The 18,424-nt window shown below is 42.2% G+C and overlaps 1 protein-coding gene across 2 annotated transcripts in view; it reads right to left on the reverse strand.

Moving 5' to 3' along the window:
* tsc22d1 (TSC22 domain family, member 1) overlaps nt 1-16,369 on the reverse strand; it is a 32,469-nt gene extending 16,100 nt beyond the window's left edge. The window contains exons 1-2 of one of the 2 annotated variants that reach the window (XM_038720225.1): nt 16,180-16,369; nt 12,925-15,640 (exon numbers count right to left, since the gene is read on the reverse strand). In XM_038720225.1, coding sequence (XP_038576153.1) covers nt 12,925-15,640; nt 16,180-16,186 — 2,723 coding nt within the window. In that variant the 5' untranslated portion in view covers nt 16,187-16,369. Of the gene's footprint in view, nt 1-12,924 lie in introns of both variants that reach the window. The other variant, XM_038720226.1, reaches the window with a different exon arrangement.
* Between the last annotated feature and the right edge of the window lie 2,055 nt (nt 16,370-18,424).

An 18,424-nucleotide genomic window follows, 5' to 3' on the forward strand; every position in this document is an offset into this window, starting at 1 on the left:
AAACAAGGTGAAACGGTTACTGACAGTTACACGGGAGCACAAAGTGACTGTGATGGAAGAAAACAGACTGGGACTTGGCAACATGCACAGTACTGTGTGTAAAATCATATCTAGATATAAAGAGCATTTTATTGCCAGGTGTAAATGGCCCTACTTTGAGGAAAAAACACTGCCCTTTTTTTAAATGATCTACCTCTTTTCATCAGCACAAACAACTTCTACTACCTGTCATCACAAATGCTTTAAAGCACCTAGGCAATAAAGATGTGCACATGGCTGATTCTCAAAGACCAGTGATTTACTTAGTTATTAAGAGGAATGGCACTGCCTTGTTTCCAGGACAATGAGTGGTGAGATTGGATGCAATATAGCACTGTACTTGTTCAAACGATACAGACTATTGGGACAAACCACCCAAATGGCCAACTATATCCCCCTCATTCTTCAACCCTTCATTACAGTTTTCTTTAAGACTTCTTTTGTGAGACTTAGATTTTTACTTTAACTTGTTTCCAGTGAATGAATTGCAACACTGCTGATGGGTTCATTTCATTGTAATAATAATTTAATAATTCCTGTTTTTTTATTTAACCTCTTTGTAAAACACTCTGGTCAAAGTTTGTTGTTTTTAAATGTGCTCCTACTAAAAAAAAATTTACCCCACTGGTCAGTTACAACCCCATGTTGCCTTTTATGCGACTTTAACGACTCTTTCGACTGCTTTGTGACCTCAATAACTTCCACATGACTGAGTGTCAAGTCTTAGATGTTACTGTATTTGGGGGGGGTTTAATAATAAGGTATTACAATTTGTTCGGCTGACTAACCCGACTGACAATGCACCACCACTGTTTGGTCAGAAAGAGGTCATTCTGCATGTGTGAACACAGATCTGGATTTTGTTTCCAGTGCATGAATGTGTGGCTCTGCTGCTTCACTTTCCCCTCCCAGAGCCCAGGCTAGCATGCCTGGGAGAATTCATAGCAGAGGTACTTCAGCACTCTCCCACGGTCATTTGACCAGTCAATGTTAAGACTTATAGGCCTTGACAAATATTGTGCATTTTAAGCATAAAACAGTACAGACATTATGAGCCAGAGGTATGCAGGCAGAACACAGCTTGACAACCAGCAGGGGCAGTACAGCACAGCACTATTTACAGAGCTGAAAGTGGTTTGCAGGCAGAGTATAGTTGGCATTAATGCTAAACTGGCTGTGCCAACAGTGACCAAAGTAAATGTATAAAGTATGTTATGCTAAGAGCAAATTGATTAAAAACATGTTTTGGTGTGATTTTTTACTTTTGATACACACACTCAGCTTCAAAACAGTATTAAATTCAAAATCTAATTACAGATTTTTTTTTTTTTTTTTTTTTTTTTTTTTTTTTTTTAAATCAACTGCATTTCAACACAGACTTACAAAGAAGCCAAGTTGGGTGGGCTACATGAATACATTCAATACATGGACACACATATGTGGAAGAGCAATGTGTCTTTGTGCTTTATTAATGCCAAAAGGAGAAGCAGCTGGCTAGATTATTGGAGAAAATTTTAAATAAAAACTTCACCCCTCCCTCCAGCAGCCCCCCACCCCCATTGTGTCACAGAGCATGGAGAAGGGGATTAGCTCACACAAAGCAAGAATGAATATCAAACCCTATGGGAAAAGACACTTGCTGGATAGAGCTCTCACGTCATCCACAGCCAAGCAGAAAGGCTGAAACTATCGCCTCCATCAACCTGAGCAAACCACACAAATACAGTCTTTATGCTAAGCTATGCAAACCTGTCAACCCCCAAGTCTAGCTCTGTACAGGCATGAGATTGATCTGATCATGAGAAACACTTTTAGTATGACAATATTTGTCTGCTGGTATCTGTCCCTCTGAACGTCTTTGTGCTTCTTTGCCGTTACCAGACCAGGTTTCATTTAATGCCTTGACAAGTCAGTAGTTCAGTCTGCATCTATTTTTATTTTCAATAACTAGTTTAAATGGGGGGGGGGGGGGGGGTTAAACTTCTATAGTAGTAATTTAAATCTCTTTGGATTTGGACAAGAACACACCACCTTGACTGAAGGAAATTGTGATGACATTCTTTACTATTTTGTAACATTTTATATACCAAACTATAAATCAAGAAATGAATCCTCAGATTAATCAATAACGTAAATAATAGTTTATTGCAGTCCTTGCTGATTTCTTGCCCTTTCTTATGTAGTTATAATATATACGGCATGACAACAATCAAGCGTTAGAGCCAGTGAATAATATTTAACTTATATTCAGGGACCTAAAGATGAATTGTCACTGCTGCGCACAGGATGCTCGCCTCATTATGGGCATAAAGCCAAGTCCAAAATGCCTCACAGGATCTTGTAACAGCAAACGTATTACTTTCTGACATACGGTTTACAAGTTAGTGTGTATAGTTTTGTGGCCATTTAGCTGCTCTGTTCAGCCCGTCAGCAAAGAGAACACAGATATGAATTAAGGTAGTACGTCATTATGGTTTTATCAGTTACTTTGCATATATCCTAAGATGACCCCGGCAGCTTTGATTCCTGTCAGGCTGAAGAAACAAATATATAAAACGAACCAAACTGAGAGAGAAGCAGAATAAACTGTATGAAAGACACGGAGGAGAAAAAAGCAGGAATGCCGATAGCAAAGTCATCCACTGCACTCTTTATTTGTGAGTGTGTGTGTTTGTGTGCGAGAGTGTGTAATTCCTGGAGCTGACTGGACAGTGTTCTGGCCACAGGAATCCCAGCCATGATTCAGCACATTGCCTGCATGTTTAGGGGGATGACAGTGGCAGCCCACTAAAGCCTACAAATATTAGGCCACACATGTTGTAGACAACAGGAGGTCTAAACTACCACAAAATAATGAATCCTCCTTTATCGTTCTGTTCGATAGCTGGCCTCTCCAACAGATGACAACCTTTACTACAACGCATTACAACAATACAGCAGCTCCAGCAAGTGCCTCACACTTACTTTGAGTATTTAAACCTCCAGTTAACGTGCAAGCACTTGCTTCTGAAGGGTCTTGTGTCATTCCTGTTTAAATATTTGTACCAGACAAAAAAGTCTAAGCTATTTTCTTTTGTTGTTTTTAAAGAAAATAGCATTTTTCCTCTTGAGGTATCTGTTCTCAAGAGCAGGATTTCTTCTAAAGAAATTAAGTAGGCTGAAATCAGGAAATTACAGAAAACTTACATTACAAAACTTGGCCTATAGAAAGTATCCACTGTGATTAAAAATGTTTTGGTTTTTTTTGTTTTTTTTATAATGACCACAAAATCAATACCATCTTATAGCTCGAGCATGCGGCCAAAAATCGGACAATGATGCTGTAATTTGTTAGCAGTGAGCACCGGACCAAACAAACAATCTACCAGCATGTAAGTTCTCCTGAATTAATAAGGAAGTGAATTAGTATGACAATCTATCACAAAAACATGTTTTTCTTTGCAGCGCTACAAACTGTCTTATTCACACAACAAAGCAAAAAACACCGAGCCTCTCGTGAACCAAACAGCACAACCCATTTTGAGTGTAATTATATTGTGACGACCTAAGACACTACAGACCCATCAGTGGAAAGATAATAAATGAACACAACAGTTGAAGCAAAAATGCAACTGCTTATATTATACAGGTACAAAAAGAACCAAAACAAAAACAGCAGGAGCAGTTTTTCAACAAGGTTAGACTATCATGGCTCTGTGTGTGTGTGTGTGTTAGTTCAGGGGTGGGCGGGCAATTTTCTCAAAGATGAAAGGCAGGCTAAAAACACAATCCATTATCGTCCATTACAAGCCATTAGTTTCCCCACCGCACTCTTAAGTGAAACAATCCTGTTTATTGATGGAAAAATAAACCATCTGAGAGAAGGGGACACAGACAAACGAAATGAATGACGCATCTGCACAAAGCAAATGAGCAAGCAACGGACCAAGGCATGTGGCAATTTAGAGAGTGGTTTTTATTAATCTCTATTTCATCAACACACAGTAAACTGCTTAAAATCTTCCTTGTTTAGCTGCGTTCTGCCATTCATGCTTCCCCCGCTTGGCGTAGAGAGACATAGTAAACATTCAGTAGCCTGTACTGAGACCTCCCTCCCTCGCTCATACACAGCATGTTTGCTGCTCTGCTGTTTTCTGGTGTTCTCTGGTTATGTCTGTGTGGTACGGATGGGGGAGGTGTCAGCAGCATAACAAATAACAAATGTTGTTTACTTTTAGTGAAACACTTCATTGACGTGCAACTGTGGACAAACCAGAGGTCTATTTAATAAAGCCAACAGCCTAAACAGTGCCACAATTACTGGTGCATTTGCCATGAAAAACAACAACTTTACAATGCAGTCTGAGTGTTTGCCTTGAAGTCAGTCAACGATGTTGACTGCTTGTTAAGGTACAACACGTGTCCAATCTTGGTCCGAGTGCATTTTAAGTCCTTTCCGGCTCAGTTTCATAAAATAATCTGGGAAATATGACTTTAAAAAACAAAAACAAAAACATCATCTCCTCAATATTTGTAAGGTTTGATTAAATAGCTTTACAAAAGGATTGAATCATTTGGAATCAGCAGCCTTTAATAAATGCCTTTCTTTTGGACTGACAAGGGGTCTCATTTATAAAACTGTGCCTAGAATCTTCACTAAAAGCGTATGTGCGTCCAAAAGCGGCATACGCCAAAAATATTCAGACTTATCAAACCATGCGTACGTACACTTGTAAGCAATGTTCCCTTTATAAATCACAATCCACTTGAAAGGTGGCGCATGTGAGGGAGCTCCATGTCCGACCCTTCAAAACACCCATAGTTTGAAGTCGCCAACTTGCCATTTCTCATTTCTACAGTTTATGAGTGTACATTCTCCGGTCAAGTTTGTTTTTCCACAGATCACAACCTTTGCTTGGGAAGTGGCGTACACACGTTTCCAGCCCTGTTTTGTACCTATGCACAGTTTATAATTTTGTTAATTACAAGATCAAGAATCAGATCCACATGAGAAAACGGACCAAACCCGATATGGGTTTTTGGCAGCGTAGCCTCCACCCCCCCCAACTACCGTAACATTAAACATACTGCTGTGAGCCGGGAGGAAGGCGGAAGAGGGCAGTGAAAAACAGGAGGGTTAGCAAGTCATGAATGTTTTCAGGAGAGGAGAAGTTATTGGGTCTGTTTTTATTATAATTATTTATTTCATGTAATTAACGTGACAAAAGTACAAAGACATTAAATATCACTTCCCAACAAAGGCAGGTAAACCTTTTACATTTATTTTAAAACATTTTCTAAATGTGATAAGTTACCATGCTCCATATAAGACAAAACTACAAACTTTCAATCATACAGAGTGTTTGATACTAATAATACACAACATTGCAAGCGATTCTGCATTTTGCAATATGTTACAAGAAAAACATCTATGATACACCATGAAACAGAAAAAGAAAAGCAATGGTGGGCGAGGATTCAGCACAGGACAGTGTTCCCACTAAACTCATACAGCTGTGGGTACAACTAGTGGCTATAACTTCAGTATTTTTAAAACTGGATCTTCCAATTTTTTTGTGTCTGAGTGACGAATGGAGAAAACAGTTTTTGAAATTAAAGTATTGAGTGAGCGTGCTGCAGTCCCATCAAAGTACGTCCACTAAAGTGCTTGTCTTTGCCACAGACAGGCTCAGATTGTTGTTACGTTACGTTAAGTGTCTGACAACATTATGGAAATTCTGACTTTTAAAGAGTAAGACCTTTTGTTTAAACAGCAATATATATCGCTATAGCACTCTATCCAAAGCAACCACAGTCCCTTGACAAACACAGTAAATAACGAAGTTACCCTTTAAAGGGTAAACAAACCAAGATGTGGCCAATGATCAGACCATCTCTTTTATCTAAGATGCACTGTAGAATGACAGACTGGATCATCTGGACATCAGGTTCGTCATAGTCTGTAGCATAACCTTCCCCTAGTCAATGCTCAAACAAAACCATCTACAGAGTGAACGCTGAAGGAAACATTTATCTAAGATGGAACAGTGATGCACAGCTCTGCTCAGTCTGGTTCCAACTGGTCCAGTCTGCTGTGTCCTCAGTGGTATCAACAGACTTCAGTTGACCTGACTAAGTTGGGTTGGGTCAGATTGGGTCACTTCCTCTGTGCGTTGTGAATTCTGGGGATCTCGTTGATCTCCACACAATGAGTAACTGGCCCATCAGACACACAGGTTCCCCGCACTGCCAGGGGGAAGATTACATTCAAAACAGAGAGCAGCAGAGATAGCCATCATGCTGCCAGCCAGCCCACATTCCCCTGAGCCTTCACACATTCAGTGTTCAGACAAACAATAGCAGTGCGTTAAAAAAGAAAAAAAAAAAAAAAGGCAGCATCTATATTCACTTCAATGAGATCATTGTGTGGCACAGCAGGGGCTTCTGCAGAAAGATGCAGGCTAGTAATGACAAAGAGGGTGTGCCTGGCTCAACTCAGTCATCACTGGCACTGCGGTGGTGGCAAGTCAAATACATGCAAGGGTTCAGACATGACAGCTGAAGTAACACGCCCCCACCAACAATTTTAGTCAGAACAACCACTTATACTTCTCATATTCAGTACGACACTGGTGTTGAATGCCGCTGACATCTGAGACAAGCACAAAAAAAGATATTTATGTGCCACACAGATATGTATATGTAATTTAGTTAAAAAGGATGCAGTGTTTCCCCTATATTCAATGAATGGCCACCTCTACTAAAATGTCATTTACTAATGACAATTACTAATTCTGATGATTAATGATTCTTCAGAAGACTTCTACGTGGCAGGTGCTGTTAGAGCAGCATAAGTTAGGTCTTCTAAGGAACAGGGATGTGAGTAATGTGTGTGTGTGTGCGTGAGTGAGTGAATGAGAATCGCAGAAAGGAAAGTGACAGTGAAAGTTAGTGGATTGTTTTTAAGGCTGAACTGAATTGAAAGATCTCCGCGAGTACTTTTTTTCTTTAGTGGCAAGTCGCAAACCTCAAATAGACGACAGTAAGAAGTAGAAAACGAGTAAGGACTGGGAGCTGCACATGCACATGCCTGAGAGTGCAGCTGATGCCTACGCTAACAACCGCCGTGCGGGCACAGTTATTTATTTCCTGATTTGTTTACAAATAAATCGATTGCATTACTCGTTTGACTTGAGAAGTTTTGATACCGGGCAATTTCGGTCGATACCTTAATCAAGTAGCAGTTAGTTGGCAGTGAATGTACAGCGTAAGTCACAGTGTGTCCATTAATAAAAGTCTGTCGGTTGTTTCCTCAACTACTAGAACAGTCCGGTCTGGAAGCTGAGCAGGAAACAGTACGTCTTTTAGCTGCTATGTAACTTTGGCTACATTTATAGGAAGTAACATTAATTAGCCACATGTCATTACTACCTGCTTGTCCAGGGTTGAGAACATCAGGTACAAGCTTGGATTAAACTGGTGTACAGCTCTGTCCTGTACACATACTGTATACAGGGCTCTACAATAACGGGGGCCCAATGGCCAGTAAAAAGTAATAATCGGGACAGTTCACATTTTCGAGTGGCCTTTTATTGTGGCCAACCGAAGGCGCACCAGTGCAACACCAATGCTGTCTGATCAACATCTTGATATGCCACACCTGCGCAGTGGAAGGATTATCTCGGCAAAGTAGAAGTGCTCACTAACACAGATTTTTGAACAATATTTGAGAGAAGTAGGCCTTTTGTGTACATAGAGAAAGTCTTGCTCGTGATGAATGGGGCAAAAACAAGAGTGTTGCATTTATAATTTTGCTCAGTGTATAATGATTCTGGGGTAAAAAGGTTTAGGAAATGAGGCCCAAAACAGCTTGGGTGCTGTGCTATGAATGTAAAATCATTGTGGAGAGCATTAAAACTAACTAAATCAATTTCCCCACATCTATTGGTTAAAATTACTCCCCATTAGACTTTTTTAGAAAGTTTAGCTTTATGATTGTTGTTTATTTATAGTCTGTTGAACTTTTCCAAATTTTTGTACACAGATATGGTAATAATAATGGTCCAAAATGATGTGAAATTGCATTATTTTTACTGGAAAACAGAAGGTCCCGCAAACCCACCAACCAAGTTTGTTTGCAACATGTGATAAATGTTGTGATTCAGTGTTTCCCCTGTTATGGGCGGCTCGCCCAAGTAAATTTGGCGACCCATTTTAAAATTGTTCTTGATTGCAGCACTGCGCAGCGCATATTCGCACTGCACATCCTCTCACTCGGTCGCGCCATCTCTTTCGCTCTCTCGCAAACACTGTAAACAGACCCATCTGTGAATTTAATGGTTGGTATCATAAACACAGCTGCACAAATCTGTCCAACACAACGCTGTCAATGTCAGAGACCCATCTTCAAAACCATTATTAGCAAGCATGTAAGGAGCCTAGCTAATAAGGAGAGCTATGTTAACTTTGGAAAACACCTGTCGAAGTTACCACGCTGTATAACTGGTAGTCTACAGATGCGCTCGAGATAACTGGCTGACTTTCGCCGACTTGATAAATAGGGGAATAAGAACAGCGCTATCAAGTCAGACACAATCTACCTCCGGTAGACTGCGTGAGCTTAGTGAGTTTATAACAATTATCAGGCCTTGCTCCCACGAGGTCTAGTGACGTTTTGCAGCGCAGGTGTTGTGCCGAATTCTGCAGGCCTGCCGTGAATTGCATACACCTCGCGGGAGGACACTTTGCTGTTTGAACGCGGTTAACGCCACATGTTTTTGCTGAATCTCAAGAAATGGTACTTTTACTAAGTGTAATAACATATTAACGATTCTAAACGTTCATAAAATATATACTGATCATTTATCACTATTGATGAACCCCACAAAGAATAGTATAGCGTTTAAAAGCAGAACTTTAATGCATTTTCATATAATTCTTGGCAGGCATGACACCTGTGACAGTCGACTGCCCCCCACCACAGTTACGCTGTCAATCTGTGTGAAACACTGAATGTTGGTGTTTTATATCCAGATATAAAGCAGGGAGCACATTGCCAGCGCACAAAATAAAATCCACTTCACCTCCGCTGCTACAACCCCATCCTAGGGGAAACACTGGGATGTATAAAAAAAATAAAACAAAAAACATATTTGAATCAAAGCCATCAGCCAATGTTTAGTGGTGACTCCATCAATGCGAATAGTTGAGTGGAATAACCTGAAACTGCACCACCTGATTTAGCAACTATATCAGGGCTGGAAAAATTAAACCAACTATCGATAAACAAAACTGTACTAAGATCATGTCACATGCTGACAGAAAGCATTAACATTGAGAAACCAAAGTACTTGGACCAAAATCTCAAATCTTTAATGATTGCTTATGAAAAACACCCCCCCCCCCCAAACTGAATTACATATTATTATTATTATAAGAAAACAGTCACACTTAGTGTGACTTGGAAAAGGGACAAAGTGAAAGAGGCATAAAATAAAAATAAAACTGTAAACTTATCATACAATAAAGTATCTGAAATGAGTTCAACCACTCAAGCCACATACAAAATGAACAGAACTAAAAGTATATAGAAAATGTGTTATTTTAAAAAGTTTATAAATGTATTTACATAAAGAGTACAAAAATTATACCATGCACTAAAATGCCAACCCTAACCTCTGTGCTACACCAAGGTCCTACCAAACAATGCCAATTTTGCTAACCATTACCTCTCGTCCTCGTCAAAACGCTGTCTCCAAGGTGTGAAACAAAAACTAAACTACAGGACATCCGGAAACACACACACACACAAAAGCGAAACAGAATGACTGCATAAAACCACATCCTTAAATACAAAGAAAGGACTCTTTGTCCCATTTAAATCTGCAACTGATCTAACTTTAGTCACATTTTACTCACACGATTAAACATTTGGTACTTTTTCTAATCACTGATTTACCATGAATGCCCTACAAAACCCAGGAGTCAAGCAGCAGCCTGCCCACACACATCCAGACCACCCACCCATCTTGAACATATCCCATTAATGACTCGTCAGTGCAGATGGAGCAAATGCACGATTGACACGCTACCTCATTCAATACACTCTCTCGCTCTCTTACACACACACACACACACACACACACACACTCTAAAGAGACTCTGGTGTTTTACAGCAGCACCTTAGGTGTGGATTAATGATGGCCGGGTCTTCCCACACGTTCAAACCAGAAAATATGTGAGCCACACAGCAGGTCATAGGAACTGTACAACCACTGACATGAGACACCGACACCCTGCCAGAACATGCCTGTGTATGTGTATGTGTGTGTGTGTGTGTGTGTGTGTGTGTGTGTGTGTGTGTGTGTGTGTGTGTGTATATATCTCCCTACAAGATAGAGAACAAATCAGTTTTTATGAGAGGGACTTGCACCTCTGCAATTAATACACAAATGGGAAAAAAAGTCCCATGTCTTACAAATGCCTCCATTAAAGTGGCTTTAAGAAGGTAAAATAACTTTACTCTCATTTTGTGCAAAGAGGCAGTAATCAATACCAGTCAGTCATACCACAATGACATTTAGGGCGAAAACTCAATAATACTGAACAAATGAACGCAAAAAGAAACTAATATGCACAAAATGTGTGGCCAAGCCCTGGTTAAATTTTATTAAGTTAAAAAAGGTACAGGAGAGATATCATGCTTTCTAAACAGAAAGCGACAGCCTGGTCATGTGTTTTAGCTGGGAATGTCCCAGGTTCCCTGAACTATCCACTGTGCAGGGGTAGTTTGAGTGAACATTGGTGCAACTTCCACTGAGTTGAATGAACTCATCTCTCAGAACTTCAATGAAACTAAAATATTAAGAGCTTCACAATATAATACTTATCGCTAATTAGACTGTGTGAAGTGTTAAATTGAGATCCAATGCCTGCATTTTAAATCATTATGCCAGTCCGCCTTTTTGTCCAACGGACTGAAGGTGAAAACCAATGCAAAGTTAGCAATTAAAATAGATCACCCTCTTTACCAGTATATTAAAAACTATTCATACACGAGGACTTTTTAATCTGTAATTAACTTCTACACAGAACAGGCACAGGCTTTTCTGGAGAAACACAAAAATTCTATCAGGTTAAGTTTGTTTTATTTTTATCCAACTCTTTCTTTTATCATAAGGAAAACAAGTAAAGTGACTTGACAGTGCTTTACATAACGTATAACCCTGTAGAACAGCTTGATGTTTTAAAATGTATTCTCCAGTCTAGTCTTAGAATAGAAAAAATATGTATAAAAAACTCAATTAAGCATCTGCAGATGATGACATATGAAATGACTTGAATCTGCAGAAAAAGGCTTGACTGGGACATCTTTGAAAGTGTATCAAATGTGTTTGCATCAGCTGATGAGGATGTGCTGTCATCTCTGGGTTTGCACTACTTCTTTGTCAATGGTGGGCGCTACAGTATGTATAAGCAGTCTAATGTGTGCTCCTAAATTAATTAATCTAATTTAGACTCAGTCAACAGAAGTTCATTGGTTAAGAATGACAGAAATTGAGGGGGAAACAAACTTCAGCAGGCACTGTCAACTAGAGAGAAGCAGAGAGCCGTGAGCCTAATTCACCAGGACAATCTTCTCATTTGTAACATGGGCTTTGGTTTAACCCAAATGCTGCTTATCATCAAAGACAATAATCCACCTGATCCCCATAGATTTCACATTCCTCAGAGTTAAACATCATGTGATAACAGTAGCCATCCTTCAGTGTCCATCTAACTGGCCCATAAAGACAGATTGAAACAAAACCAACACCGTGTCACCCTCTAAATTCTCAGTGATGAAAACAAGTGCAGTAATGAATATATCTTGGTTTCTCCACCCTATCTGTTCATTATTATATTTATGTTTAATATCCTAAACGCTAAAGTCGGGGAAAAGGGCTCAGGGTTGTAAGAGTGTCTGAAATGTGAGCCATTTCCTGCTGCAAGGTAACAAAGTAACAAAAATTCCCTTGTAGCATCAAAATCAGTTCTTATAACTCATTATTGGCAGGACAATCCACGAGGCTTTAAGCTGGTTCAACACATAAATCACTAGCAAACTGTAGTGACTGGAGAAGAGTAACAAAGAGAGGTGGAGGAGAGAGTGAGAGATTTAAATCAATAAGCTTTTAGTGAAGGAAAGGGACTACTGCACTACACTTTTCACGTCAACAAGTAAACCACCACGTCTTCCTCATGAGTTCATCCAAAAAGGCAGAAAGAGTATTTTTAAGCTTTTCTTTGAGAGACTGTAAAACAAAATTAAATATTGTCTGTAATGTTTCATCTGTAGAACTAGACTATTTTGTTGATTACTACCACATGTGCAGCCACTTGCCTTGTTCTACATCTAATTAAATGAATCATACAACCTCTGCCTTGTTTCTTGCTCTCCAACAACAAAATGTGCTGAGAGTGTGTGTACAGCGAACTGTGCACCTAGCAGAAAATTGTGCTCTGTAAGGCAAAGTATCGGGATTCAAGCAAGGAGGCAGGCTAGGTAAAATGTCAAATCACTGCAGCCACTTGATAAAAAGACAAGAGACGTCACGTCCAGCTGAGCCCTGCACTGTGTCCCACAGACAGAGGACAGACTGACTGTGGCAGCCTGGCTACTGTCTAGGAAAACAATAACACTTTTCTTCCCTCACAGCTGCCACAGCAACCAGTGAAATCATCCAACTTAAAGTAGACTCTGAATTCTGAGTTGGGCAACAAACATCACTTTAACAGGAGGCGTCTCTCAGTAATCTACTCTGATTCCAGACTAGTGCTCTAAATGTTGCGTTCACCTGTGCAGAAAAACATGTCACAAATGTGGTTGCAACTGAACAAATAAAGTAAGGAAACAGATTATCTTACCCATCCTCCTCTCCATCAACCGTTTTGAGGCCAGCTGATGCAGTTAAGGCACTGGCGGTAGCGACATTGCCCTCAGCCTCTTGACCCTGGCCAGTGCTGGATCCAGAGCCAGACTCCCCTCCGGACAGCTTGGGTAGCCCCAACAAAGCAGACTGGTGCTGGAGGAGCAGCCGCTGGGCATCCTGCAGCTGAGTGGTGGTGAAAGTGGGCAGACTAGCATAGAGAGCGCTGGCCTGGGCAGCATGAGCCAGGGCCTGGGCACTGCTGTGGTCCTGGGGCAAGCTCTGAGGAACGATCTGTGAGGGCATCCTACCACTATTCCCAGTGTTTTGGGCTTGGGGCTGGGGATCGCTCTGAGGGTTGGAAGGAGGCACGCTTGGTGCAGACACTTGGCTCTGGTGGACTGTTGTGGGCAGCTGGGTGCCGAGGGCCGGGTTTTGGATTTGATTTGGGAGTGACTGTGGCTTCTGCTGCTGGCAATCCAGATGGCCGGGGTGGCTCTGAGGCTGCTGGGCAAAACTTGGTACTCCAACATGAGAGGTGGTGGCCTGAAGGGAGGAGGGCTGCTGAGGCTGAGTGTGGAGGAGTGCCTGTGACTGCTGCGGGCTTCCCATCATCTGACATGCTCCATTAGCAGGCCCAGAGGGAGCTGCTCCAGCTTGGTTGGACAAAGGTTGAGAGGCAGCAGCCTGGGGGATACCCTGGTGTGGCTGGGTGTACTCAGGTGGCCTCACCTGCACTGGGGCTGCTTGGGGGGTAGCAGGCGGCTGCTGTGGCAGAGTGGCATAGCCTAACTTCTGCTGCTGAACACCCACTAGGCCCTGTGTGGAGCCTAGGGATTGATTAGCAACTGCCTGGGCATAGGTCAGCTGCTGCTGGTGTACAGCAGCGGCAGGGAGTCCAATGGTGGTCTGGTGGCCTGGCATGGGAGCAGGCTGATGAATGTTTGGTGGAGCCGAGGGGGCCACAGTAGTATTCACATGTGAATGGGAAACATCCTGGGGGTGCATGTGAGGTTGGGACACACCCATACTTAAGCCACTGGGGAGGATTCCTTGAAAGCCCTGAGGAGGGGAGGCATAATCCTGGGCATGCTGGGGTACTGCGGATCCGCCAGCCTCTCCGCTGCACACACTCTCAGTATAATGGCTCAATGTACTCATAGTGCTACTCACAGAACTACCACTTGTGCTTTCCCTCTCTGAGGCCCCAGCAAAGCTGTCAGAGACAAACTGACGCATGCTGAGAGACCCAGTATCAGTTGCAGAGGAGCTGGGAGCAGAGGCCGGGGTATCCTTGTCATAGAATTCAGTGCATGTCCATCTGCCCTTCTTAAAAGGCTCAGAGCTAGAGTCCAGCTTCACCACCCTAAAGCGAGAACTGGTGGTAGCCGCTGCAGGGGCTGGAGCTGGGGCAGGCGCGGATGGTACGGGGGCTGTGGCCATAGTTGTGACAGGGGCACTCACGGGCTGCAGCACAGCAGATCCAACTCTTCCCTGGATCCCACTGGAGAGTCCCATCCCTCCAGAGGCACTGACAGCAGCACCAGCAGTTGTCGTAGTAGTCATAGTGATGGTGGAGTTGATGTTTTGGTGTTGCTGGATCATGCTGACATTGGTGGTGGTTATAAGGTTACCACCAGCTGCAACAGCACCACCACCACCACCACCTCCGCTCCCCCCACTGCTGCTCATCACATTTAGAGGAAAGCCACCGCTGCTACTGCTAGCACTCGTGCTGATCCCCCCTCTCACAGGCACGTTGGCAGAGCTCAACATATTCACATTACTAACACTGCTGGTCTGGGGATTAACTATGCTAACTGTAGTGCCCGTGGCAGAGCTGTGCATTCCAGGGACCGAGCCAGGGGCCACAAACCCCACAGGCTGAGCAACAATACTTGGAGGGGCAGCCTGGGAAACATTCTCTTGAGGGACCCCCATGTTAGAAGGCATATTCTGGGTGACACAAGATAAAGCTCCAGAAGTAAGGGCAGATGGGGTGCTCCCAGGCCCAGAGGACAGAGAGTACACCTGGGCATGGTTAGGATGATGAGGATGCTGATGGTGTACAGTCCCGTTGACCATGCCCCCGCCTTGCTGCTGAGCCTGGTTTAGGCCATGGGGGTGTGAAGGCTGGTTGGGGGAGAGAGCTCCAGGGGTCTCTGCCTCATGGAAATTATTCAGTGTCTCTTCCGAAGAGCTTCGCTCTGCTCCCACTATGTCATTTGCTCGGGAGAGGGACACATCCAGGATTTCAGAAGAAGAGAGATCCTCTGTGTGGGACTCATCCAGGTCATCATAGCTCTCTGTGTCCTCTGCAATACTGTTGTTGGTACTCACAGATATCTGCGCTGGAGTGACACTTGTGATCTGGAACCCGCTCTTCTTTTTTATCTGAGCTCCGGTGGACTGTGTGGGCTGGGGCTGGGAAAGCAGATTCAGGCTGTGGGGTGGAATATGATGGGGACCCGGGGAGGATGAACCAGCAGGGGGTTGGCACTGAATCAACAGGGAGGGTGGATAATCATCGGCCGGGACGTGGCTGTTATTGACCACCGGGTTTGCCGGTGTTGACAGCGCGGAGCCGCTCCCGCTGCCAGTGTTGCTACCCCTTCTGTGAAAGACAGCCGGGTGCGCCATCTTTCTAACACTGCCAGAGTCTCCTGCAGGGTCCGGATGATGCATTTCGAGAGAATCCGGGGGGTAGTTGGTCTCTGACAGTATGAAATAAGGTCGCAGTTCGTTAACGGCGCCGTTTTGACAAAACTACGGTCAACAGACAACACGACCAAAAATAAATATCTGAACCAAGTATCGGTTGCTCTCAATTATCAGGCAAAGTGGTGCCAATATTTACAGCCTCTCATACACGACCACTGTGCTCCGGTGTGACAGTTAGCGAGGCAAAAGAAGCTAGTGGCCGCTCGCTGAGTGGCTAGCGAGCTAACGTCAGCTGATGCCAGTTGTACGTTAATTCGCCGGCTAACTGCCAGCGTTATCCGTGTGTGCCTTAGTTAAGCACAAGCTAACATTTTGTGGGTTTTCCAAAGTGAAGATATGTTGTAATGGCCGTCCGTGCGAAAAGCAGAATAGCTGCTGAGTAAGTTAGCAGTGTATTAGATGCTAGCCTGACAGAGGAGTAACGTCAGCTAGCTAGCTGCCAGTCTCCATCACCGGCTAGCTAAACACAGACTATAGTGAGACGTTTCAGCTGCTGAATTTGCTCAAAGGAAAGAACACGAAAACAAACAACCTTTCATCCGGTGCACAGTGATGTAAGCCCGAATACGATCACTTAACAGCGGCGTATAAATGTTTAATCCATTCCACTGAATCCTCGTTTTGGTCTTGGTTTTGCTGTCTCACTGGTCCTCCCCAGCGGTAGCGTTGTTCAATATGTAGCCTCCTGCACCGCTGCTGTGGCTCTGTGCTGTGACGGGACTGAAGGGGAGGGGTGCTCCGTAATATGGCGACCGCGCATGGTCTCTGCTGCCAGACATAAAGCAGTCTGGGAGAGGCGGAGACGAGCCCGACATCAACATCCACGAAAAGCGCCGGAAAGTGCCGAGGAGAGGGCGCTCCCTCAAAAACCAGTTTTGTGACAATAGATAATGTTTCTGCGAAACATAGACGCAGGGCGATAGATAGATAGATAGATCACACCTAATCCCAGTGGAGTTTACAGGAGTGACATAATTCACAAATAATAATAACAATAAATGCTTTACAATTAAAAGAAGGTAGGTAAGGAAAGACAATATAAAATAAAATAATAACTAAACCTAGACCATACTTAACTCTAAAATATACTGAAAGTTCTTTATACTGTACCTCTGTACTCAATTACAATTTTGAGGTACTTGCATTTTACTTGAGTATTTTCCATTTTATGCTAGATCTACTACAGAAATGTTGTTTATTTACTCCACTAGATTTATTTGACAATATCCAAAAAAGTAAAAGATCTGAATACGCTGTGCACACTCACTGGATATTTTATCTAATAGTGATGTGGATTTATCCCTGCAGAAAATGCCAACTAGTACAGTAATTAACCGATGAAAATATAAAACAAAAAATGATATAGGTTGTAAATATATTTTCAATGACATTCTGTAGTGGATTGAGCAAAACATCAACAACAGTGTGAAACAAAGGTAGACAGAGAGCTGCTGGATCTCTCTGCAGACACAGGTGTTATCTACACTGAAAGATTATTCTACACACTGTTTGGGGCCTCTCTCTCTCTCTCTCTCTCTCTCTCTCTCTCTCTCTCTCTCTCTCTCTCTCTCTCTCTCTCTCTCTCTCTCTCTCTCTCTCTCTCTCTCTCTCTCTCTCTGTGTGAGAGAGAGAGAGAGAGTGTGAGCAGCTGAGAGAAAATGTACACATTTGTTGGTCTGCAATGTTGGCACACAGGTCAATGAACCCTAGCGCTAAACTGTCTATCCATTTTCTGTGTTCCAGTCTTTTCTGTTCATCTCTGGATATAAAGATCCTGTCTTAATTCTAACCCTTTCCAATTAATATTTTCTTCTCTTTCTATGATCAACAATAAAATCCTCATCACAACCTAACTGTAATCTTTGTATAGAAACTTAAAGCACATTCTCACACAAATACTTAAAGCACATTCTCCTTTACAGGTGGGCATCAAAGTGGTTTAACTTATGATGGATTAAACAGGTAAAACATGTAAATCTCAATGAAGCTAAACTAAACTAAATTGAATTGTCTCTCAATAGCAAAAGGCAGACTCCACCACTCTACTGGTTCTAATCACATGTACTCAAATTCTGTACTTAAAAAATGATTTGACGCACATGTACTTTACCTGTGTACTTTCACTTTATGGACACGTCTACTTCTACTCCACTACCTTTCAGAGAGAAATATTGCATTTACTACATAGTTTTAGTTCCAAGTTACTTAATGCAATTTAAGATTTTACAGACAAAACGTTTGAATATCTTTTGTAACATGATGCGTTTAAAAAAAATCTACCCAACAGTGTATAAACCTGAACAATTACTCAATTAATCAATTAGTTGATTTGTCAATGATCAAAGAATTAATCAACAATGTTTTGATAACTCATTAATCATTTAAGTTTTATGATAATTTGCTGCTTAAATTGCAGTAACTTGACATTTGAAGGTGTCACTTTGAGCTGTGTGTGTGTGTGTGTGTGTGTGTGTGTGTGTGTATCATTAAATATACTATAGACTCACAGGGACCATTTCTCTACATTGAGTACTTTTACTCTTTATGCTTTAAGTTCATTTACCTGTACTTTAAGTAATATTTTCAATGTAAGACCTTTACTCAATACTTTTCACTTTCCTCCACCACTGGACAGTCCCATGAAAATGTTTTTAACATCCCAAATTTGAAGTTACTGGTCTCATTTTGGGCTCCATAATTTTTAATGCAGTGTCTATTTAGCAATCACATAAATGGTTCCAAAGCTTGAATCATTGCTTGTTCAGTCTCATAGTACT

The sequence above is a fragment of the Micropterus salmoides genome, unplaced genomic scaffold (assembly GCF_014851395.1).
Source record: "Micropterus salmoides isolate LMB-PRFRI ecotype aquatic unplaced genomic scaffold, ASM1485139v1 Ms_hic_scaffold_15, whole genome shotgun sequence".
Classification (NCBI taxonomy): Eukaryota; Metazoa; Chordata; class Actinopteri; order Centrarchiformes; family Centrarchidae; genus Micropterus; species Micropterus salmoides.